Raw genomic sequence first — 26,402 nt, 5'->3', positions numbered from 1 at the left:
CCCTCAGTGTTCAGGTACAGTCATCCTTCCTCTCCCTCAGTGTTCAGGTACAGTCATCTTTCCTCCCCCTCAGTGTTCAGGTACAGTCATCCTTCCTCTCCCTCAGTGTTCAGGTACAGTCATCCTTCCTCTCCCTCAGTGTTCAGGTACAGTCATCCTTCCTCTCCCTCAGTGTTCAGGTACAGTCATCTTTCCTCCCCCTCAGTGTTCAGGTACAGTCATCCTTCCTCCCCCTCAGTGTTCAGGTACAGTCATCTTTCCTCCCCCTAAATGTTCAGGTACAGTCATCCTTCCTCTCCTTCAGTGTTCAGGGACAGTCACCTTCCTCTCCCTCAGTGTTCAGGTATAGTCATCCTTCCTCTCCCTCAGTGTTCAGGTACAGTCATCCTTCCTCCCCCTCAGTGTTCAGGTACAGTCATCTTTCCTCCCCCTAAATGTTCAGGTATAGTCATCCTTCCTCTCCCTCAGTGTTCAGGTACAGTCATCCTTCCTCCCCCTCAGTGTTCAGGTACAGTCATCTTTCCTCCCCCTAAATGTTCAGGTACAGTTACCTTCCTCTCCCTCAGTGTTCAGGGACAGTTACCTTCCTCCCCCCAAGTGTTCAGGTACAGTTACCTTCCTCTCCCTCAGTGTTCAGGTACAGTTACCTTCCTCTCCCTCAGTGTTCAGGTACAGTTACCTTCCTCTCCCTCAGTGTTCAGGGACAGTCATCCTTCCTCTCCCTCAGTGTTCAGGGACAGTCACCTTCCTCTCCCTCAGTGTTCAGGGACAGTTACCTTCCTCCCCCCAAGTGTTCAGGTACAGTTACCTTCCTCTCCCTCAGTGTTCAGGTACAGTTACCTTCCTCTCCTTCAGTGTTCAGGGACAGTCACCTTCCTCTCCCTCAGTGTTCAGGTACAGTCATCTTTCCTCCCCCTAAATGTTCAGGTACAGTCATCTTTCCTCTCCCTCAGTGTTCAGGTACAGTCACCTTCCTCTCCCTCAGTGTTCAGGGACAGTCATCTTTCCTCCCCCCAAGTGTTCAGGTACAGTTACCTGAAATATAGTTACATCGAAATATACGATGGAAGCACACAAACATTCTTACCAAAATAGAGATGCACGACCAGTAAACAGGATTGGTTCAACAGAAATTGTGAGAGGACCAGAGAGGAAAAGACAAAAAAATGGGAACAATATAAGAAGAGGCTAAATTCTCAAACATACCAGCACAACAAGCAAGCAAGAAACAATTTCACAGCAGTGAGTAGAGAGGCAAAGAGGATCTTTGAGAAAGGGATAGCAGACAAATATAAAGCTGATCCAGGACCTTTTCCATAAATTCATTAAAAGCAAGCTGCATGTAAAGGATAAAAACCAGAGATTGAGAACGGGGAACAGGTTTACTGAGAATGAACGAGAAATGTGTGAAACACTAAATTAACAATTTCAAAGTGTGTTTTGTACAAAATAAGAATTTCAGAGAGTCACACCCAATGCCAATTCCAGAGCACATCATAGAACACAGAAGTGTCTATAGACGAAGTGGAAAAATTTCTCGAGGGGTTAGCAAGAAATAAAGCGGTTGGACCAGATGGAGTTTCACCTTCGGGTACTGCGAGAATGTGCAACTGAGCTGAGCATTCCACTCTAATTAATATTCCAGACATCCTTGTGCTCAGGAATCTTAGCAGATATATAGAAAAAAAAACATAGTACGAATTTATAAAAATGGTTGTCAAGAGGAACCTCGAAATTCTAGTCCCGTATCATTAACAAGCGTGGTAGTCAAAACACTGGAAACAATAGTTAAAACCAAATACGTTGAACACATAGAGGGAGTGATACATAATATCCGACAAACAGTATGATTTTCGAACAGGAAGATCCTGTGTAACAAATCAACTTAGTTTTTCTGATAGAGCCACAGAGATTCTACACGAAAGAAATGGTTGGGTTGACTGTCTATCTGAACCTAAAAACGGCTTTTGATAGAGTCCCACACAAGACGCTGTTCTGTAAACTGGAACATGCTTGAGGAGTGACAGGGAAACTTCTGACATGGATGAAAAACTTTCTAAGACAGATAAGGGCAGTAATCAGAGACAATGTATCTGACTGGGGGAGTGTTACTAGCGGAGTACCACAGAGTTCAGTTCGTGCACCAGTAATGTTTATCGTCTACATAAACGATTTACCAGAAGGAATACAAAATTATATGAACATGTTTACGGATGATGCTAAGCTACTGGGGAAGATAAGAGACGTAGACGAGCAGACGATTATAATGCCCTTCAAGTTGATCTAGATAAAATAAGTGCAATATATCATGAAATACACCATAAATGACAGGAACTATATCACGAAACATACCACAAATGACAGGAACTATATCACGAAACATACCACAAATGACAGGAACTATATCACGAAACATACCACAAATGACAGGAACTATATCACGAAACATACCACAAATGACAGGAACTATATCACGAAACATACCACAAATGACAGGAACTATATCACGAAACATACCACAAATGACAGGAACTATATCACAAAACATACCACAAATGACAGGATCTATATCACGATACATACCATGAATGAGAAGATATATATCACAAAACGTACAATAAATAAGAGGAATTATATCACGAAACACAATAAAGGACAGGAACTATATCACGAACCCGCCCCCCCCCCCCCCCATTGCTGTCGTGATGGTGCCTGGTAGGCGGCTGCCAGAGTGTGATGTTCCATTGGACAGTGCTCTGTCTTCTGAAGCCTTATGCTCCTGCTGCTGTCCTCACTAATTTTGCTAGGAACTATTTTCATATCCTTATCTTCCATTTTTCCTCCCCTCTCTTCTCCTTTCTAATTGTCATTTCCCGCCGACCTTTTGCCATTCTTGATTATTCTTTCGATCCTCTTCTGTTTTGACGCCCGGGTGTTTGAGGAGGCACACACTCTCACCTGTAGCCCTATGGTACCCAATGTTGCCAGCGAAGGAACGCTGTTATTGTCAATCCTCGCCTTCGTTGCTGAGCCCGATCTCGACGGACTGACGGTTCTTAAGTTGGCGACTGCGAGGCTTATACTCACGATACACCCCTCGGGGGGGCCCCCCTGTCTTCTTGGCTGTCCTATCCTCTAATTGTGGCTCCATGATGAGTATGGGGGCTTATTCGTGAATGAAATTCTTACCTGCTCGTTATTATGCCGATTATTGACCCTCTTTTTCCTTCCCAGACTCGTGGGGTGGGCGACCAAGCCCCAGAGTTAGACTGTGTTGGAAGATCGAGCTCTGTAACCCCTGCTACTTTGGGCCCTGACTATATTCCTTCTCGGACTCTCCCATCTCCCTCTTTCTGCTTCCCTCCATTCTCAGTGACGGAGTTGAGCCCCATGACCCCGATGGTGACGATCTCATCATCTGGCGTGGCTCAATCTCTTTTTGTCACAACTGCGCCTTTGACCCTTTTACCCCCTCTCTTACTGGGGATGCTAGGCGTCGTCGCCTTTGCACTCACTCGCGCTTGATTCCTTCCCAATCTCCTTCTTTTCAGGCTTTGTTTGGTTCTGCTATATGGACTAAGTATTTTGATCTTAGTCACGTTGATTGAGATTTTTCTTAACTGTAAATTCTAGTACATCCGTAAACTATAAACTTAAAGTCTAGATGGGCCTCCGGAGGAAAGGATTGCTTAGCTAACACGCTAAGTGTAGTGAGCAGTCCAGACCCCACTCTAGAGACTATAGAAAAGTTAAGAGGCGTGAACGAACGCCGAGACATCAAAAGTTTGAGATCCCTTATCACTAGGCCGCTGACCTCTGTCATTCGCCGGAGCAAATCTAACGGGTAGGTCACAGGAACTCACAACAATATTTTGTTATATGGCGCTATGAATTCAGCCCAAGGCTCAAGAACTAGTTTCAGATTTATAGCAATAATTTCAGGCAACATGGCAGAATATACGTAAATGATTAATAGTGTGGGGTGTAACAAAAGATAGCATTCAACTCAATAAGACAGTTTATTCAACAAGTACTAACTACTACAACAAGAAAAATATCACTGATGTTACTTGAATCTTTCCTGTGACACCTTTGCGATAGCTAGACACCAGCCCCGAGAACTGCAGGATCTTACCTGTGATTGTGTTGGGCGGAATATGAACTATCTTGAACTGTACTGAGTGCTCACAGAGGATGTAATCAAGCAATAAGATCGATTATATTAATTTTATAAGTTTAGTTTATAATCACAATTACAACAACAACAACAAGGTAGGTTACAAGGTAGGTTAGGTTACAAGTCTCCATTAACCTCATATCAGTTATTTTATGCTCATTGCAGCCCCCCTACAAATCCATTGCAATGCAATCAAACTAGTAGCCTTCTTCAATGATACAACAATGACTAGTTGGGTTACTGGCAACTCCAGCAACCCTTCTTATTAAATTCTTACGTTAACACTTTGTCTCTTGAACGATCAACAATTAATGACTAATTGATTATGTTAATACTAACGTGACAATTTCGTTAATTAACTGCTGACAGCAGTCTGCAACAACACTTACGTTAACCTAATCTTGTCTCCTACAGACAAGTCAACTGTCACTCGTAACTCGGAACTACACAGACACTTGACCCGTCAAACATTCAGTGAGTAATCCCCTTAATTCCTGTACTACGGACAGCTAATTAATCCCAGCACGAGTTACGTTATCGGATACTATCACTCTCTCGATAGTTTACTACAATTCAATGTCCAAAGCTCTATGAGCTCGGCAATTACCCTTAACTGCCTTGAGCAATCAATTACTATCTCGAAGATCAATAATTAATTATACACGAATACATTACCCCCAACACTGGCTCAACAGTTATAACATAACGAAGTGAATTCCCTCTGGAGTACTACTTACTCCGATTAACTCAGGTGACTAGTTAACTGTCCCACGGACTGATAACTAATCACTACGTCTAGATTGCCTCGTTGGCTTCCAGGGGGTTAAGACGTGCTCGCCTGACCTGCCAGTTGCTGCTTGGTGTTGCGAGGGGGCGGGTGCAGTTTGAGGTGCGGTGCGCCCACTAGCCGGGGAGCCGGCTGGCGGTATTGCTGTTGCTGGTGATACCCGTGTCCGGCAGGCTGACACTGTGAGACTGGATTTTTCTGGTGCTGTGGACTGGCCCATTGTGGAGATTGCACTCTTGGGTGTGCTCCGTGTGGACGTCTCTGATTTGCTGGGGCTGGAAAAGCTATCGCCTACCTGAGTGGCGGTGTCATTTGCCACGTCGCTGCTTTACCGGGAGTTTGTGGCGCACTGGGATGCCCACTCGCTTCCTATTCCTGCATCGGCTGTGACTGTGTAGATCTTGGATCCCTGGGGGCCCTTTAAATTTGTGAGTGTTCACGGTGTGCCGGTGACTTTCCCTGAGGCGGAGCTTATGTCGGTATTTACGCGGTATGGTGTGGTGGTGAAGCACTGATTCAACACTTTGAGTGCGGGCCGGCTGAAAGGGGTCCGTCTGGGCGCTCGTACACTCGTCATACGGGTCACGGCCCTTATTCCATCCAGGGTTATGTTTCGTGGGCTCTCTCTGCGGATATTTTATCAGGGCCAGACAAGGACCTGTTTCCGGTGTGGCACTGAAGGCCATGTGGCGGCCGGCTGTGACGCTCCTTGTGCTGAGGCCCCTTCAGCTTTCCTGGAGGGTGACTTTCCCTGCTTGTCTGTGTGTGGGGTTACCTCGGCGGAGCCTTTGCTCTGTCCTGGTACCTGGTGTGGTTCCTGCGGCGGTTTCAGCAGGCGTTCCGTCTGGCCCTGATTTGTCTGGCCCTGGTATGTCTGCCCCACCGGTGAGCCCTGTGGACCTTTTGGCTCTGCTTCGGATCTCCGTCGTTCGGTGGTTGCGGAGGTGCATCCGCGGCCAGTTGATTCCGTGGAGGGCTTGTATGATGTTGTAGGGGTGGTGCCTGCTTCTCCTGCAAACGGCCGTCTGCTTCCCGGGGTTGTCGGGGTAGTGGTGTGTGAGCCCTCCCCCGCCCTCCCCGCCCTCTACCTCTGCCTCGTCTACCTCTTCGCCTCTGGTGGTTTTCTCGGTCCCCCGTGCTTCTTCTGCGCCAGTTCTATCGTCCGTGCTGGATACCTCACGTGTGCTGGAGTGTTCAAGTTCTCTCTGGCTAAGACTTGTGCTATGACCTTTATTCGGAAGCATGTCGTCCTTCAACCCCCTCTCTGTCGCTTTATAGTAATCCTCTTTTGTATAAGGATTCTGCTAAACGTTTCGTGCTAATCTTTGACACTTGCTTGTCCTAGTCACCCCCATATCTCCTACCTCTGAGTTGAATGCTCTAAGGCATTCAACTTACTTAAGGTCTTGTCCCATACTTCCTGGGGTGCTGATAAGTGCACACTCTTCTCTTGTGCTGTTTAAACTCGATTATGGCTGTCCTGCTTACTCGTCTGCCTCTCCCTCCACCCTTCGTCGTCTTGATGCTCATCACCATACTGAGCGCCATCTTATCCCTGGTGCTTTTCGCTCGACCCCTATCCAGAGCCTGAATGTTGAGACCGGCATCCTGTCTCTTCAGGATTGCCGTGATCGCTACTGTCTTTGCTACTTTTTGCGGTCCCTTCAACACCCTCACTCTCACTTATGTTGAACTTTGACCATTACCCCTCCCGTGGGCCCTGTTCCCTTTCACCGCCTTACCCTTTCTGGCTTGCAAGGTTTTCTCTCTGTTCGTGTTGCCAATGTTTCTCCTCATTTCATTCTGCCCTTGCCTTCGTGGAGGGGGGGGGGGGCCAAGGACTTCCTAAGTTTTGTAAAACCTTGATCTGTGTGACTAAGGCTTTTACCACTCCTACAGTTCTGAAACACCTTTTTCTTGCTCACATTTCTTCAAATTCCAGCTCCATCTACGTCTTCACACATGGGTCTGTCTTTAACCTACACTGTCTGTTGACAGTGTAGGTTACTCCACAGTGTTTCCTGACTGCACCTATATGTGTCGCCTGCCTCCAGAGATTATAGCATCTTCACTGCAGAACTTTATTATGCAATTTTGTTTGCTCTTCGTCAACAGCTTTCTCATCATAATTCTTCCTTTGTTGTTGTTGTTGTTGAATCACTCAGTGCCCTCACGGCTCTGGAGTCTTTTAATCCTGTCCATTCTGTGGTCATCGAAATTCATCTTTGGCTGTTTCTTATCTCCAGTAGATTTAAGACGGTTGAGTTTTGCTGGGTTCCCAGACATATTGGTGTTTCCTTAAATCAGCGTGCGGACGCTGCTGCTGCTAAGGAGGCTATCAACACTTGTCCTATCTCCCATAAAGGTGTTCCTTATTCTGACTTCTACCCATTTATTCATTCCACAATCCTTGCCCGTTGGCAGCGTTGTTGATCTTCTGTTACTGGTAACAAGCTGCGTGCTCTTAAGGGTTGTGTTCTCCCCCCTCTCCTCCCTTGGCCTTCCTCCTACCACTGTAACCGGCATTGGGAAACACCTCAGGCAAGGTTACATTTTGGCCATACACGCTTAACTCAAGAGCACTTAATGGAGTGCTGCCCTGCTCCTTATTGTCCCTCTTACATTCGTGCATATCCTTGTTGATTGTCCTGACTTCTAGGACGTGCGTGTGTCTTGCTTTCCGACTGTCCCTCGCGGTCACTTGTCCCTCGATAGTAGCCTTGGTGAATTGGATGATATTGATGTTGTTCGCCCTATGCACTTTTGTTCTCGTACTGGCATCCTCAGTGATATTTAGCGCCTTTTGAATATCCCGTACTTTTCACGGTGCTACATAGATTTCTGGGCTTGGCGCCCCTCTTGATAATTACTTATTTACTATATCACGAAACACACCATAAATGACAGGAACTATTTCATGAAACACACCATAAATGACAGGAACTATTTCATGAAACACACCATAAATGACTGGAACTATTTCATGAAACACACCATAAATGACAGGAACTATATTGACAGAAAGTGTTGTGTTGACAGGTCGTGTTTCGTCAGCGTGGCTGCCGCGCCCTACCTGGAGACCTGCCGCTCTGGCTGGGAGTGTGGTGCCGAGGCCGCCTACCTGCACGCCTGCAGACGCCACTACCACGCCCTCCACCAGAACCTCACCTCCTGCAGTAAGTTCCCCACCACGCCCTCCACTACAACCACACCTGCAGTAAGTCCCCCACCACGCCCTCCACTACAACCACACCTGCAGTAAGCACCATGGAAGTGTAACCATGTACTCTTCCTTAACCCCGTATGTGACTATGTAACCATGGAATTATGCTAAAGATATCAGAAAAGTGAATTGAGAGTAGTTGTGTTTTAACAATGTAACTGGTTCCTAGTGCTGGTATGAACCAATATTTGGTGGATTTCCTGAGCCCATTATGGGTTGCAGAAGCCTTTATTCAATCACAGAATAGGGGTTGGACCCACTTCCACTGACAGAACAGGTGTTAGACCCACTTCCACTGACAGAATAGGTGCTGGGTCTTCTACCACTCACATGATAGGTATGGGGTCCAGAAGCACTCACACGATGTGAATGGGATCCTCTACGACTCAGGAGGGGTATGGTGTTCTCTACCACTCACAGGACGGGTATGGTGTTCTCTACCACTCACAGAATGGGTATGAGGTTCTCTACCACTCACAGGATAGGTATGGGATTCTCTCCCACTCACATGATGAAATGGGGTCCTCTACAACTCACAGGATGGGTATTGGGTCCTCTACTATTCAGAGGATGAGTATGGGTGTCCACTACCACTCGCAGGATGGGTTTGGGAGCTCTCTACCACTCACAAGATAGGTATAGGTTACTCTGCCACTCACAGGATTCTTACGGGGTTTTCTACCACTCACAGGATGCGTATTGGGTCCTCTACCACTCACAGGACGGGTATGGGGTCCTCTATCACTCACTGGACGGGTATTGGGTCCTCTACCACTCACAGGACGGGTGTTGGGTCCTTTAACAGTCACAGGATGGGTATTGGGTCTTCTACAACTCACAGGATGGGTATTGGGTCCTCTACCACTTACAGTATGGGTAATGGGGTCCTCTACCACTGATAGGATGGATATGGGATTGTTATGAGCTCACGGTCAGTGCCCCCATTTATATGTTAGGAGGGAGTAGCCTTCAGCATCACTGGAAAACATAGCCTGGCCAAATATCATCAATATTCTAGGGGAGTGAAAGGCTAGCAAAAAATATTCCAGTTTACTGGGCATTAATATAATCCACATTATTAAAAAAGAAAGTCTACTAACTCACACACTTTTACTTCATCCTGCTTCTCTACAACTGGGCATGATCAACAAAACAGGTTTGGAAACTGCATACAATCAGCACTAGCTGACACCAGGCTCTATCCTGGCGCAGTGGGACACTAGCGCCTATATGCTGCTAATACCAATACAGGGTGGTGGTGGTGTCACAACCAGTAACAAATGAGGTATGAGGACACAATATCACATACAGCACCTTGGCATTACTTAAGTTCCTCAGAATACCACTTCACTAAGACATATATAAAACCTTCCACCTGGTATAAATGATACACAACGGTAGAAATGATCCATGGTAATACATTACAGCAACATGACTAACATCCTAGCAGTCAAATAACACATAAGGTCACTATCCCCGGACCATAACGCCACACACATGCTCTCGCCTGAGATGAACAAATAGTAGTGCCGCCTTCAGCCAAGTTCGCCGAGGCGCGACACTGTATTCAACTCCATTAGTCAACTGACCCTCAACTTTCAAATATCTCAAGCTCATATTCAGACATAACTCGATCAAGAACTTCTATTCTAAGTCGACATATAACACAATAAAGATTATAATACACAACCTTACATAATAATACGGCAACCTTTCCTGTCCCCCAGTCCTCCCCACCATTCTCCATTCCCCCATCCCCTCGTCCCCACTATCCCAAACTCCCCCGTCCCCTCGTCCTTCCCCACCATTACCCCCTCCCTTGCCCCCTCGTCCTCCCCACCATCTCTCACTTCCGTCCCCTCGTCATCTCCCACTCCCTCGTCCGATGCCTTCCCAAATGGTCTGATGTTCCCATCAGAAAATTGGGAACATCAAGTGATCTGATGTTCCCATCACTGAAATATAAGAAAAACAGTTAAAAAATTAAATGAAAATTTGGAAAAATAAAAAATAAATTGTACTCACAAAATAAACGGTATGGTAAACAACACAGCTCAATTCCAACGCAATTCACACAAAATAATGAAATCAAAATGATAATAAATCAAAATCTATGAAAACTCAATTTATCAATACAATCAGAAACATTTTAATAGAATTTTAACATATTTAGTATAGCATGTGAGTTGCTCTTACATGCAATATATAGCGCTGTTTTTCAAGAAAAGCATAGTTTTACTTGTCACAGGTGTGGCATCTATACTTATACTTATTAATGAACGATATGGCAAACGACACAGCTCAATTTTAACACGGTATCACACAAAATAATTAAATAAAAAATAAAATAAATCGAAATCTATGAAAATTATATTTATCAATGCAATCGGAAACACTGAAATGGAATTTGTTACATTTAGCACGCATGTTGCACATAATAGCAACATATGTGCATGTTGTTATTATGTGCAACAGATGGCGCTGTTTTTCAAAAACGCATGATTTTACCTGTCAGAGGGGTGGCGTTGCAACCCGCTCTCGCACAAGACAGTACACACATGACTTATTGCTTACAGTCACTATTTGGCTGATTAATAAGTACATATGTGGTATATGCCAAGTTATATTTTGTTTTTAAGGTACAAACCCTTCCTATAGATTTGCTAAAGACCAGTTTTAATATTTGGAATTTCTTTCTCAGTTTTGTTAAACAATAGAGATTTTATACAATATTTGACAAAATCCTGAGTTACTTTACAATTTATTTAAATATTTTGGTTTTGTTTTATTATTTTTATATAACTGTAAATTCAATATAGGTATAGGTTAAGTACTAATTGTAATTAAGAAGCAATAAGATGCTTATCTTAACATACTAAGAAGGTTAGGTTAGGTCGGTGTTTTCTATTCAGCGTTTCAAGATACTCAAATATTCACAATAAATTAGTATGTCACATATGCACTTATTAATAAGCCAATATTGACTTTAAGCAAGTGTGAGAACGGGTTGGGCACCTATATAGTAGGTATGTAAAAAGACGCACTTATTCGAATACAACGTTGTCAAAATTTCAAAGCAATCGGAAAAGCGGTTTCGAAGATTTCGAAGATTTCGAAGATTGTTGAAATCAAACTTTCAACACAATACAGAACACGAAACAATGGGTATAATATTTTGTAAGTTAAAGGGAAGAATGGAAGTAACTGCAAAGGGCCTACTGGCCCATATTTCTTGATGCTTCTATATTGATGCGGAGTCTTGAAGTGGGTAGAATATAGTTGGGTATTAATTGGCTGTTGATTGCTGGTGTCGACTTCTTAATGTGTAGTACAGGATAGGAATGGGGGTCCCTACCACTGACAGGATGCGTATGGGGTCCTCTACCACTGACAGGATGGGTATGGGGTCCTTTACCACTAACAGGATAGGTATGTGGTCCTCTACCACTGATAGGATGGGTATGGGGTCCTCTTCCACTTACAGGATGGGTATGGGGTCCTCTACCACTGACAGGATGGGTATGGGGTCCTCTACCACTGACAGGATGGGTATGGGGTTCTCTACCACTGACAGGATGGGTATTGGGTCCTCTACCACTGATAGGATGGGTATTGGGTCCTATACCACTGATAGGATGGGTATGGGGTCCTCTTCCACTGACAGGATGGGTATGGGGTCCTCTACCACTGACAGGATGGGTATGGGGTCCTCTTCCACTGACAGGATGGGTATGGGGTCCTCTACCACTGACAGGATGGGTATGGGGTTCTCTACTACTCATAGGATGGGTATGGGGTCCTCTACCACTGACAGGATGGGTATGGGGTCCTCTACCACTGACAGGATGGGTATGGGGTCCTCTTCCACTTACAGGATGGGTATGGGGTTCTCTACTACTCATAGGATGGGTATATGGTACATAATATATCAACTGAACTAAAAAAATAAAATCTTGATGCTAAATTAATTGTATATCTATAAATATGCATTACTTTACTGACTCACTGTGTGTTTTATGTTTATATTACAATATGTCGTTTGTGATCTCTAGCGGTGTACTGGCTTAGTGAAACCCCCCTGTCTGTCTGTCTGTCTGTCTGTCTGTCTGTCTGTCTGTCTGTCTGTCTGTCTGTCTGTCTGTCTGTCTGTCTGTCTGTCTGTCTGTCTGTCTGTCTGTATGGGGGTCGGTCTCTCTCTCTCTCTCTCTCTCTCTCTCTCTCTCTCTCTCTCTCTCTCTCTCTCTCTCTCTCTCTCTCTCTCTCTCGCTCTCTCGCTCTCTCGCTCTCTCGCTCTCTCGCTCTCTCGCTCTCTCGCTCTCTCGCTCTCTCTCTCGCTCTCTCTCTCTCTCGCTCGCTCGCTCGCTCTCTCTCTCGCTGGCTGTCTATCTGTTATATAATATGACTATATGTGGGGGTTATATAATATGACTATTTAAAGTATAATTGGTTGTGGTACCTTCATATATGTTCACCCAAAACTTGTGGGAGGGCTCTCCCGCGGTAACTTGTGGGAGGGCTCTCCCGCGGTAACTTACTGGAAAAGTAAGCCTGGCCCCCATTGATAGATCACACTTTGTTTACAAACACTGTTGTTGTCCAAGAAAATGACACTAGATAAGTCAAACTGGTCACACAGGTTTAGTTCACTAAATCCTGCCCCATTACTAACAATGGTCAACACTACTAAATCACAATGAAATCCATTAAAGCTGTATTAGACCCCCGTATAACAGTCCCTCTATATATCCTCACAAGGGGGCACTCGTGTCGTCTCGAGTGACCCCTTGAGGGGAATGTTATATGATACTACAAATAATAATGGAACCTAGTGGCACGAATGAAGAACAGGAATTAATTGATATTGTAATTGTAAAGCTTGGAGACGATGCACCACTCCGGCCTATAGACACAACCAATTAACTCGCTGTCGCTCAATCCTCCCCACGTCCCATCCCCATATCCTAAACCCCGACAACATGTTATCATACATACAGATTCGAGAACCACCGTTGAAGCCTTTCAACAAGAACACACATGTGATAACATACAACTGATCACAAATGTAATATCATTAATGCAAACACTCAAACGACATGGCCGACGGGTACTTATCAACTGGGTGCCAAGTCATGTGGGAATAATAGGAAATGACATTGCAGACAAAGCTGCAAAACTTGCAACTAAGAGAAGAAATGAAGACATTTACATACCACAGAGTCTATCACAGATTTGAAAGTAATTAGAAACAGAGCAATGCAAAAGATTCAGTGACCACAACACAGCAGTTGCAACATCAGGATCTGCGGGTTGGTACAAGAATTCAACCAACTACGAACCACTTAGTTTGATGAAAGGAGGCAGTAGAGCAACAGAAGTACACTTACATCGCATCAGGCTTGGATACCCATGTGCATGGAAAATAGGCTTGCAGGTTCCGGAAGATGAGAGGAAATGACAGCACTGTGGAGAAATGCCCGACACACCACTGGAACATTATCTAACACAGTGCACAGTTACAAACCCATTAAGATTTCAACTTGGATTCAACAGAGCAGAAGAAGTTGTTAAACACATATGGCAAAATCTTACTGAAGCGACCATACGAGTCATAAATACTCATACTCCGCCCAAGTAAAACAGAAACAAGCAACAATTAGTGGGCCAGCCAGAGGGTTAGGGGCCGCGCAGGAATATCCCTGCAAAACAAAAAAAATATCCTTATCCTGACCGGTTCTCAGTGCTATATAGTCGTAATGACTTGGCGCTTTCCCATGATAATTCCCCTTCACTTCCCTTCCGGCAGCGTTTACAAAAAACAAGCTGTCGTACAGTAACCGTCCTGTGCTTACAGACAACTTTGCCAAATCAAACTAAAATATCACATAGCTTCATCATCCTACTAGACATGAACTAAAACATACCTTAATACATCCGAAGTCTGAAACATGACCAATAGTTTACATTTATAAAAATTATCTTGGCGCCGGCGGCGCCGTCACCACCTAAACTATCCCAGCGGACAACATGGGTTCCCACGCTTGTGTATATTGCCCTGAAGCCGTTGGTTATTAGAATATACACCAACCAGGTCGTAACAGTTACCCTTCACGCTTAATACACTTTTCTTCAAGTGTATGTACTCACCGAGTGTTTGTATAGGTGGGTGTTCTGAGGCGGGAGCTGAGGTGGAGGAGGAGCTGGGCACGGAGGACCTCGCCCTCCAGGTGGTTGTCATCACAGACTTCGAGTGCTTCGACGACATACAGGACCTCGTCTCCGCCCTCGTCAGAGATGACACAAGGTAACTGTGCTGACCATGAGGCACAATAACGTGGCTGAAGATGTGATGACCAAACCACACATCACAAGATGGAGACACGACGACGTTTCGGTCCGTCCTGGACCATTATCATGTGTGGTTGATAAGGTTTTGATAACACACACGACTTGGTAATGGTGGAGGAAGGACCGAAACCTGGTCTTCTCCATGTTGGGGTGTGTGGTTATGCCATCACAAGGTAACTATGCTGGTATACTTGCTTCTTCACACACTCACAAGATAAAGATGATGACTACCACTATAGATGTCTTGCTGCTAACACTTCCAGACATAACTCCGGTGTCCTATTGGCGTCATTCCCTTCCTTTATGCCTGGACTTTGTGACTTCAGATCCCTCCTGATCATCACATCCTAAACTTTTACACATTCAAATTTCATAACTTGAAATCTGGTATCTGGTCCAGCTGGTATCTGGCAACTGCTTTTCAGCATTTGTTAATCGTTCTTACTTTTTAAAAATATTGATCGTCTTAAGCAATTATGAGTCGTCTTCTGAATGTTTCCCGCCCTATTTGTGTATCGTTTTCAAATTTGCTGAGATTGCTGTTCAATGCTGTGTTTGTATAGCTAATACTAATAGCCATTATAATGAATTGTGTCGGGGGACACGCAGCCAGCGTGTATTTATACACGTTACGCTTATATCGAGGGTTCCCCCCACCAAGGTTGAATTACTGACCCCCGCCACGATGCAACCCCACAACTAGCTAACTAACTTTTGAGTTCATATGTCGTACCTAGACCATTACTTCTCTTTTGGCTCTTCCCTTTTGCCACCTTCTTTTTTCTGAATGGATGTCTCACTTGCAAGATCTAGGTTCGTGGTACTATTATTTCTCCTCATGTGTTTCTTCCTTGCCCCCCATGGAAGGTCCCACTACCAAAGTTTAGCAAAATCTTGACCCACTTACATAGCAAAGGCTTCTACCCCCTCCTACTGAAACGCCTTTTCCGTGCTCACTTTTCGTCACACTCCTGCTTCATTTCTGTCTTCACTGATGGGTCTAAGTCTGCCGACGGTGTAGGCTACTCCGTTGTATTTCCTGACCACACCTCAAGATAACTCAAGATATGTGTCGCCTACCACCGGAGACTATCATCTTCACGGCAGAACTTTATGCAATTTTGTATGCACTTTGTCAACTGCTTTCTCACTGTCAACATTCCTTTGTCTTTGTAGTTGACTTGCAGTGCCCTTATGGATCTGGAATAATTTAATCCTATGCATCCTTTCTTAGTCGAAATTCAATATTGTCTGTTTCTTTTCTCCAGTAAATTTAAGACAGTGGAGTTTTGCTGGGTTCCCAGGTATATTGGCGTGTCCTTAAATGAGCATGCGGATGCTGCCGCTAAGGATGCCATCAGCACTTGTTCTATTTCCTGTAAAGGTGTTCCCTTATTCTCACTTCTACCCAGTTATTCATTCCTCAATCTATGCCCGTTGGCAGGATCGTTGGTCACCTGTTAATGGTAACAAGCTGTGCGCTCTTAAGAGTAGTGTGTCCCCATGGCCTTAACCCTACCACCATAACCAGTGATGGGAAACGGCTCTGGCGAGGTTGCGTATTGGCCATACACATTTAACTCACGGGCACTTAATGGAGCGCCACCCTGTTCCTTATTGTCCCTTTTATAGTCGTGCATATCCTTGTTGAGTAACCTGACTTCCAGGATGTGCGTGTGTCTTGCTTCCCGACTGGCCCTCGCGGTCATTTGTCTCACGATAGCATCCTTGGTGAATCAGATGCCTACGATATCGTTTGCCTTATGCGCTTTTGTTTTTGTATTGGCATCCTTGGTGATATTTAGCGCCTTTTGAATATCCTGGGAAACTGATGGTGCTACATAACCTTCCTGGCTGGCTGCCTTCTTTGATAACTACTTGGTTACTTACAATGATGAAAATAGTGAGTAGTGAAGATGGCCACAGTGATGAAGGTAGTGCATAGGGAAGATAGTTACAATGATGAAGATAGTGCATAGGGAAGATGGTAACAGGGAGGAGGGAAGATGGGCATTCGTCATGTGAATAGGGCCGCGTACCAGTTATACCATAAATAAGAGATGATAAAGAGTGTGGTACCACAGGGCTCACCGTGTGGTGTTGCGGTACATCGGTCGAGGATCACCACCTTCCGGGCCGTTCGAAGACGTGGAGGACACGATAGTGGACAACGGGACGCCGCCGCTGGACGCTGCCATCAACGCCGCCACGCTGGACTTCTCGGAACGTGCGCTCAAGGCCATCGTCTTGTTTGACTGTGACCACCCTCGCTGCACCGTGTCGGTAAGATAGTCCACATCACACTCTTGGGTGTACAGGTATAAGTTGAAGTCTTTTTGTGTTAGAACTTTATGGAGAAGCAGAGGTGGAAGATAATGTCTTCGAGAGAGAGCGCTTGGTCAAGGCCACCCTTGGAGAGGCTTCATGAACATTGCTATTTCTCGAAGCTTCGTCATCTCTCTGCGTTTAGATTCCCAACTACTTGGGCTGGACAGTAGAGCGACGGTCTTGCCATGCAGGTCGGCGTTCAATCCACGACCGTCCAATTGGTTGGGCACCATTCCTTTCCCTCATCGAAATCCATATCATAGCCCCATCTAATGGTTCAATAGTCATAATAGCTTGTTGCTTCCCTGCCAAGTTCCCTGCCCTTACAAGTTCCCTTCCCTGTCAACTTACACCGGGGCTGGTACTTGGCGCAGGTATTTATATACAACAAGGAAAAATGTGGGGGGCAGAAGGGATTTCTGATTAGCTGTCAGTTTTCTTTCCTCATCGATACCATTAGACACATGGCGGCCATCAGTGAATTCAGGTAAATACCGAGAGTTATGTCTACTTCTGTGTGTATATATTACTGACTTAACATCAGTCCTAAAGTATCTTGAGACTTGAAGTATACTGCCTGGGTGGTCAACTAGCTCGCGTGGATCAGGAATGAAAACACTCCAGTCAAAGGAAAATAGTAATGATGAAAGACGGGACTGCCTCCAGGTTCAGGGAAATGACTACTTTCAGTAATGTCGGAAGTGGAAAGTTGAAAGTTGTTCTGCATAGGCCAACAGAGAACTGCTTCACATTGGTTTGTTTTGTGTTGCTGCTTGCTTGTAAACCACAAACAACAAAACACATATTCAATTGTACATCAGTGACAGCAACACTTCGTCAGGGCAACACATGGAGATTTAGAGTACTACTCGGTCAAGGTAATACATGGAGTGTTATAGTAACACTGAGCCAGGGTCAATAAATGTGTTATAGTAACACTTGGAGAGATAGTCTAATAGGAAATTATCTCAAATATAAATTAATATTGTTATACATTAGTATACTGTGCATATTTAGGCACTGTTTACGTTCCGTTGGCGATTATTTTTATTTGTAGTATGTAGCATTTACAGCATTGTGGTTCGAACAAAAGTCGTCAGCAAAGTACTTCTCCCGGAAGTGTTTGGACGTCATCAGTTGATTAATGCGTAAACGTTTTTTCATTCATAAACAGGGTTTGGTGGACGCATGGATGTATTTTGGCCTTTGTTTGAGGACGGGCTGGTGTGTGTGCAGCTCCTGGGTCTGCCTGCTTGCTGATGGTGCGCGCACTCGGCAACTGCTGAGTCGTTCTAGTCAACCCACTCTCCGAACCTCCTGCTTGATTCTACTTCTTAAACTTGAGATACTTCAGAGTGGAACACGTCGCCGCTCTGACCCATTCCACTTTCACAACTCTTTTTTTCTCTCAAACCCACTTTTTTCAACATATACAGTGACAACCTTTTGGTGCACTGGTTCGGCGCCCTTCCTGGCGCGCCTCTACTCTAGTAGTACAGTCGTCCTTCCTGACGACCACAAAACTTTCTACGTTAGGTCCAATCTCACGGTCGTAGCGGTGTGCCTTTTCTTTTGGCTTTGTTACATTGCCCCTACAAACTTGCTGGGAATGAGGTCAGCTCCTGGGGTCACATTCACTACTAGATACTGTCCTTAATTCCTTTGGGAATTTTAATTTTGCCCTGAAGCGTGAGTTTATTGGGCAATGCCATCCATCCTGTGAGTGGACACACCGCAAGAGCAGCATGTACAACACCCCCAATACCAAGGAAGCCCGCTGGGTTGTTCATCCTGTCACTTGTAAACAGACACAGCTGGGACTAGCTTAAATGTTTCAGGTGAACAGCTTATCAAACAAGAAGATTAACATTTGTCAACCCTTAAAATCTTAAGTAATCTTGTGGGTGCAAAATGGTGTAATCTATGTTCCTAGCTCAAACAATCTGGGGTTTATTAAGCTACTCATATTTCTAATGTGTCTTAGACGTTCACATTCTCTCAAGTAGTGGTCATGGCAGTGTCCGCCATTCTCACCACAGATTCTGCAGCTTCGATGATCAGCTGTTGTTTCCATCCCAAGTCTCCATGGATATTTGTATCAGAGACAAAATTCTTGCTACTACTGATTTTCTCCCATGGCCACCTCCTCTTCGTCCATAATAATTAGGATTGCCAGCTGCAAACACATTGTACCAGCGTACAGATTGACTGGTTTGTTCGTTTTCCTCAGTTATCTTGTCACGGTGATGTTGCCTGATAATACCTCTAATTTGTAGCAGTCTTGTGTATGAAGTATTCATTAATTTCAGCACCCTCAGCAGGCACGATATCTGCTCGTTCATTTCCACAGATCCCAACATGGGAGGGGATCCACAGAAATTTGATGATTCTTCCCTGATTTGTTAGTTATCTCACAGCTCTCTTTATTTCAGTGACTATCACAAGGTTTTCTGCCTGATTCTTACTAAGGCTTCGTGGTGTTGCTTTTGAATCGGTGCAGATCGCTGCACCATTAGAGTTTCTTTCAAGGAATCTTAACGCCATAACAATGGCAGTTCTGCTTGCGTTGAAGAGGCATAGTTCTCAATACATGCTTTTTCTTCATTTCCACGTTGAAAGGTATTATTCATAATTACAGTGTATGCTGCACCTGCTCTGCCATTTGTAGGATTAGATGATCTATTGGTGTAGATTTGATCTAATTAGTTTCCTGCTTCTTTATAAATTTACTCAATATACTTATGCCTCATTTCTTGTTGTATCATGTTTGACTTTTTTGTTGTCACATCGTTGATGACAGTCCTGCATGGGTCATCCTCCCAGGGAGGGGTACCCTCTCTCTACAGGCAGGAGCTCACAGCCTGTAGAAAGTGTGCAATCCACAACAGTCGCCTAACTCCTAGATAGCCCAGCCACTTGGACCGGACGGTAGAGCGACGGTCTCGCTTCATGCAGGTCGGCGTTCAATCCCCGACCGTCCAAGTGGTTGGGCACCATTCCTTTCCCCCGTCCCGTCCCATATCCTGATCCCTTCCCAGTGCTATGTAGTCGTAATGACTTGGCACTTTCTCCTGAAATTTCTCTTCCCTTCCTAGATATCTATTTACTAGTAAACATGTTCCCGATGGCGCCTTCTTTTGGTAATTACTTATTATTTACTACTAGGTGAACAGAGGCATAAGGTGTCAAGGAACGAAACAAAACAAAAACATCACAGCCTTGCTCAAGCAGGTGACATTCTTCCAGGTAACAGATTGACTGGTGAAACATTTTTTGTTTTTCCTGTTTCGTCCTGTAAGTAGCACAGAACTCGGTTTTTTCTTGGCAAAATCATTAATGGGGGATCTCTGGCAATCTTAATTGCAAGATTAACATTCAGTTCCCTAATTCTGCTTTTAACACTGAGGAGATTCAACTCCTCTCGTAGATTAAATGTTCTGGCAGTTCTTGGAACTCCAAGAATGATTGCTATGGCGTCATTTTATATGCTTTCAAGCCTTTTAATATTACTTTGGGAGTAGGTACATAAAACTGGTGCTATGACGGAGCGCACATAGGCTGTGTGCATCATTTTAAGCATAGCAATAGAGGCTCCATGCCCATTCCAGGCCATAGATTTCAGTGCCCTGAGTCAGAGGCCAGCCAAAGGCTTAGGGCCCGCACAGGAATATCCCTGCAAAAAAAAAAAAAAGTGCCCTGAGACGACTTTTACATGTTCTTATGAGTTGGTTGAGCTCTTCTTTCTTCCCCTTGTTAGAGCCGACAGTGACGCCAAGCTACCATGAGTCTCCCCCTTGACACCCATGCATGCAAGCTCGTCCAGTATCGCAATCACTTGTGCTTTGTCGAATGCTCCTTTGATGTCAATGGATAGAGTACTTAGCTGTGCTATTAGCCAAGTAATTACCTATACAATTTGCTGTGCTTCGTCCATTGACAAATCAACTGACACTTTCACCTAGCTTGCCTATTTTGTGCTATAGTCGATTTATGATGCTTTCAAGCATCTTGCATGGGCATGACACGAGACTGATAGATATGTAATTGTCAGGGGTCATTGGGCTTCAGTATGGGAACAATTATTGCATGTTTCCATTGTGTGGGCAACACCTCACTTAGGAATGATTTATTAAACAGGTGGAGTAGTGGATTCCCAGACACCTCACACAGTGCATTCAGTATATCGTAGGTGACGCCATCTTCACCAGGTGCTGTACTTTTACTCTTATTCTTAGCCCCCCTTTACTTCCTGGGCTGTGATTGGTTGCCCATACTTGTCATCGCTAGACTGTGCTCTTGTTATCCTAATTCTTCTGTCATTATGTCGCAGGAGCTGTTCCCTGCTTGCTTCTACAGGAAGAGGATGCTGCATCACACCACTTGTGTATTAGTTCCTCAGCTTTACCCTGGGGGGTCTTTGTGAGCCACAGGCAGGGTTCTGCTCCCCCTAGTTAGCCGTATCTTTGCCCACACTTATCTTGCAGATGTTTCTTATCCAATGGAGCTAGTTAAATCGTCATTGTCTTTCCCGCTCTTTAATCTTCTCTTTCCTGGCTACTTGACACAGTTTTTAACAGCTCTTAGTTACTTTCAGTGCGATGTCTCCGGTACTCTCTAGTAATGCTCCTTATATTTACATTGACCATCTTTATGTAATTGTTCTCATACCATTTTATTTTTTCTTCCGATGATTGCTTCACCCAGTCATACGGTGCGGGACTCTGAGACAGCTCTCAATGTGGTCATTAAAGTCGTCAATAAATTTATATATGTCCTCAGGGATTTGGTATTATGTGAACCAGTCACTCATCTTGTTTGTGAAGTGGGCCTCATATCTGTTCCGAGTGATAACCTTTTTCTTTTATTTGTCTCTTTCCTTCTCTTGCTCATGTCGACGGTAGTAATCAGTGCCCAGTGGTCACCACATAAACGGTGTACAATGTGTGTACTGGCATCCATGTCCTGTACATTCAGCAAGATGCATAGTCCAATATTCCGCCTCTGAGTTGGCTGTTCATCACCCAGGACTATTTAAGATTTTCATTTCCCCCAAACATTTTGTGACAGTTTCTGTCCATTGACATTGGGCTGATGACAGTTGGCATCAAAGTGTTGGTGTCTGGCATTAGGATCACCGACCAGCAGCATAATTTTGGTGTCGGTCCTGCTTACAAGCATCAGTTGACGATATCTATCCAGCAATGATGGAGCGGCAAAGGACAGACGTGCGACATCCTTGACTCTCAGGAGTAAAGTGACCTGTTTTGGCCAATCCTCACGCTGTCCTTGCGGGATGTTATCGTCTTGCTTCGCTATGATTGGTTCTCACAGTCTTCGTCGTCACGGTTACCATAGCAACTGGAGCCTCTAGCACACAGAATCTCTTAGATTCCCTGGGAAGGGAAGGGAAGGTCCCTGGGAGTCTTGGCGAGAAAGAATCCTCCTCTTCCTGATGCCTCCTCGCCACATAATTGCATTCTAAGCGCCATTAGACACATTCATACTTATCCTACCCATTTTAGCCTGATTAAAACATTCGGGCAAGAACGAATGAACACACAAATGATGGACGAAGAACATGAACAACTCTCAGACAGGATGTAGCCCAGGCTAGGCTACCAAGAATCATGACAAGTGTTGGAGTAGCACTTGGAGTCAGGGTAATATATGGAGAGTTGTAGTACTCTTGGAATCAGGGCAATGCATGGAGTATTGTATAAAAGTTTGGAGTCAGGGTGATACATGGCTCTTAACACTGGAGTCAGGGTGATACATGGCTCTTAACACTGGAGTCAGGGTGATACATGGCTCTTAACACTGGAGTCAGGGTGATGCTTGGCTCTTAACACTGGCGTCAGGGTGATACATGGCTCTTAACACTGGAATCAGAATGATACAGGGTCTTTAACTCTAACTTAAACATGCGTTTGAGTAATAATATATGACGGAGGGAGGGCAAGACCTGAGAGTTTTTTCTCTGTTTCTCAGATCTCGGCGCCTAAAATCGTCAAGTTGCGGGAGACGCTGCTGTCCCAAGGTGTCCAGTTACACGTCGTCACCACCAACCCCATCACTGTCCTAAACCGTCACGGACTCACCAAGAAGGCCATGAGACAGCTTATTGGTATGTCATTGTGGGGTTTGTGTCCCCCATTGTTGCACACGAGTGTCCACTGTGGTGTTTGTGTCACCATTGTTGCACACGAGTGTCCACTGTGGTGTTTGTGTCACCATTGTTGCACACGAGTGTCCACTGTGGTGTTTGTGTCACCATGGTGAACAAGACTTATGGTGGTCACTAGTGTTTGTAAATTAACTGGAAAGGAAAGTAGTTTGTGATCCCGTCACGTCATTAGGTGCATGTAAAGATGACTGTTGTGTCAGCTAGGGAATATGAGCGTACCTCTGTAATATCAGATCATTATACATAGTAGCAGGGTAACTTGAGGTGAGGAGAGCATCAGTATGGTGACTTACAATGGTTGGCTTGCTGGCACAGGGGTGGACGGCCACACGGCCTACCTGTTGTCTCACGCCCGCAAGAGGAGGGTTCAGGGCAAGACCGCCATCAGGAAGCACCTGACCACGCCCATCGGCAACACCTGCACCCAGCTGGCTGTCCAGGTGAGGCCTCTACCTTCTCTACCCCGCCCCCGCTGCCCCCACCTCTGGCGCACCTTATACCCCCCCTTCCCCACGCCCTCTTCTTATTCATCTCTCCTTCCCTCCCTCCCTCCCTCCCATTCTCTCCCTCTTTCACTGACCCTAATCCTCGCTTCCCCTTCCTCACTCGCCCACACCGCACCTTATTCTTCACCTCCTCCCTCCCTCTCTCAGAAGATGCCACCCCAGCAAGCCACCTTTGACACCCCCTATACCGTCACTGGCCATCCTGCAAGGTCGCGTTAGTCTGGTGCCTGACATCTGGCCTATAACACTACACTGACAGACAGACATTCTCTTTTATGGATGCAGACAGACCTGTTGACGTGCCCAGCTGCGCCCAGGTCTCTCCTCCCTTCCCCCTCCTTCATATCTCTCTCCCTACACCTCTCTTAATCTTTCTTCCCCTAACATGCCATTTTATCTCTCCTCTCCTCTCCTCTGCTCCCTCCTCTGCACTCACTTCCATCTTCCCAGTATTTCCCTTTTCCCCAACACTTCACTCTTCCCCAACACTTCACTCTTCCCCCAACACTTCACTCTTCCCCCAACACTTCACTCTTCCCCCAACACTTCACTCTTCCCCCAACACTTCACTCTTCCCCCAACACTTCACTCTTCCCCCAACACTTCACTCTTCCCCCAACACTTCACTCTTCCCCCAACACTTCACTCTTCCCCCAACACTTCACTCTTCCCCCAGCACTTCACTCTTCCCCCAGCACTTCACTCTCTCCCTTCTGACCCACTTCTTCACCTCTTCCGTTTCTCACCTCCTCCCCGTCGCTTCAAACATTCCCCACTCTTCCTCTTCTGGTGAAAGATCTTAATGATCTTAATGGCGGGGTTGGGTTAGATGCAAATATTTCTTAAAGGTGTGGCACTAGGGCCACTTGTGACTAACCTCCGACGGTCCCATGCACCATTAGTGAGAGTTGGGTGGGACTAGCCACTAGCCTCTACCTTCCAGCAATGGACAAACACATCTTGTGTCCTATGGATAACAATATTGATGATTCATGTTAATATTTTATATCAAAATGACCATACAAAAAAGGTCTTCAGTGAAGGTAAAAGAGAAGTAATGTTGACCATATGGAAGGTAGACTGGCAGGCCAGTCTTACGATCTATGAAGACGAGGCTAACGTAAACACCATTGTATTCACAGACGGATGGGTCGGTGTTCTCGATGCAAAACATCAAAATGGAGAGGAAGTACCACCGGAGGATCTTCCTGCAGCTGTTGGGGCAGAGGCTGGTGGAGGGGCAGACGGCGCACTACCTGGGGTGTCGCCTGTGTCAGTGTGGCGCCCCCTGCACCCTATGTACCCCGCCTGCACCCCTAGTGTACTCGGTAGGTCCTCCCTCTGTACCCTGCCCGCACCCCTAGTGTACTCGGTAGGTTCTCCCTCTGTACCCCGCCCGCACCCCTAGTGTACTCGGTAGGTTCTCCCTCTGTACCCCGCCTGCACCCCTAGTGTACTCAGTAGGTCCTCCCTCTGTTCCCCGCCCGCACCCCTAGTGTACTCGGTAGGTCCTCCCTCTGTACCCCGCCTGCACCCCTAGTGTACTCGGTAGGTCCTCCCTCTGTACCCCGCCTGCACCCCTAGTGTACTCGGTAGGTCCTCCCTCTGTACCCCGCCCACACCCCTAATATATTCGGTAGATCGCCATGTACTGTGTAAAGTACATGCAGTCAACTTGCCGGGAATGGTCTTACTTTAACCAGGCAGAAACATATTTATTTAGGGAGTATAGTGTTTACACAGATTTAGTTTGACTGGGGATATCAGAGATATATTTATTTTCGGTGTGATGGTCATGTGTTCTATTATATCTGTCAAGGAAGACTTTCAGATCAGGGTCTGCATTTATGACAAGGTTTTGTTCATGCAAATGGCACAAGAGAATGTGGCTCTTGTTTATGTTTAGCATGTTTAGGGATGTAAACAGAGGGGATGTGTGTTGTCTGAAAACGGTTTGTTTTGTAACTTTGTAAATGTAGACAACCCCGGAAACACAAACCCTAACTGCCTCTATTTTCCGTTTGTTACAACTTGTAATAAAGTTGTTACATCTCGGCTTAACGTGTTTATGACGTATTAGAACGTTGTTACAACTTGCTATATTGGTTGTTATAACTGGTTAGGAGGTGTTAAAACTTGTTCGAACGTTGTACCAACGTCGTAGTTTCGGTGTGTGTTTGGCGGGAACATCCTGGCCGCACCATCCTGCTCTCTCTGACGGCAGTTGTGTTTCCCCGTCTCTAGAGCTCCAGTAACGACGACGAGGACGAGGAGGACGACTACGAGGACGACGACGAGGAGGAGCTGCCCACCAGGAGAAACACCAAGAAGACTAGGAAGCGTCACCGCTCAAGCTGGCCTTGAATATTTTCGCACCAACCCTCACCATAACCCCCTCCCCATTACCCAGGCTCCACAACCCCTCCCCCTAACCCAGGTTCCACAACCCCTCCCCATACCCAAGGCTCCACAACCCCTCCCTATAACTCGTCCCCATAACCCAGGCTCCACAACCCCTCCCCATGACTCAGACCCCACAACCCCTCCCCATTACTCAGGACCCAACCCTTACCCAGAACCCATGCTCCACAACCACTCCCCGTGACTCAGGCTCCACAACCCCTGAACACACACCCCTTGGTGTGTTCAGACCCAGGTTTGGTGTGTTCAGACCCAGGTTTGGTGTGTTCAGACCCAGGTTTGGTGTGTTCAGACCCAGGCTTGGTGTGGTCAGACCCAGGCTTGGTGTGGTCAGACCCAGGCTTGGTGTGTTCAGACCCAGGCTTGGTGTGTTCAGACCCAGGCTTGGTGTGTTAAGACCCAGGCTTGGTGTGTTAAGACCCAGGCTTGGT

At 45.7% G+C, this 26,402-nt stretch overlaps 1 protein-coding gene across 2 annotated transcripts in view; it reads left to right on the top strand.

The window, feature by feature from the left end:
• LOC123753944 (uncharacterized) overlaps positions 1 to 26,402 on the top strand; it is a 260,619-nt gene that overhangs the window by 233,170 nt on the left and 1,047 nt on the right. Inside the window, exons 57-63 of one of the 2 annotated variants that reach the window (XM_069308142.1) lie at positions 8,004 to 8,140; positions 14,347 to 14,488; positions 16,617 to 16,815; positions 22,849 to 22,984; positions 23,360 to 23,484; positions 24,693 to 24,878; positions 25,795 to 26,206. In XM_069308142.1, the coding sequence (XP_069164243.1) occupies positions 8,004 to 8,140; positions 14,347 to 14,488; positions 16,617 to 16,815; positions 22,849 to 22,984; positions 23,360 to 23,484; positions 24,693 to 24,878; positions 25,795 to 25,914 (1,045 nt within the window). In that variant the 3' untranslated portion in view covers positions 25,915 to 26,206. Of the gene's footprint in view, positions 1 to 8,003; positions 8,141 to 14,346; positions 14,489 to 16,616; positions 16,816 to 22,848; positions 22,985 to 23,359; positions 23,485 to 24,692; positions 24,879 to 25,794; positions 26,207 to 26,402 lie in introns of those variants that run through there. The other variant, XM_069308152.1, reaches the window with a different exon arrangement.

This window comes from Procambarus clarkii, chromosome 6 (assembly GCF_040958095.1).
Source record: "Procambarus clarkii isolate CNS0578487 chromosome 6, FALCON_Pclarkii_2.0, whole genome shotgun sequence".
NCBI classification, from domain to species: domain Eukaryota; kingdom Metazoa; phylum Arthropoda; class Malacostraca; order Decapoda; family Cambaridae; genus Procambarus; species Procambarus clarkii.
The sequence above is the reverse complement of the archived record's forward strand: the minus strand, read 5'-3'. Positions and strand labels throughout refer to the sequence as shown.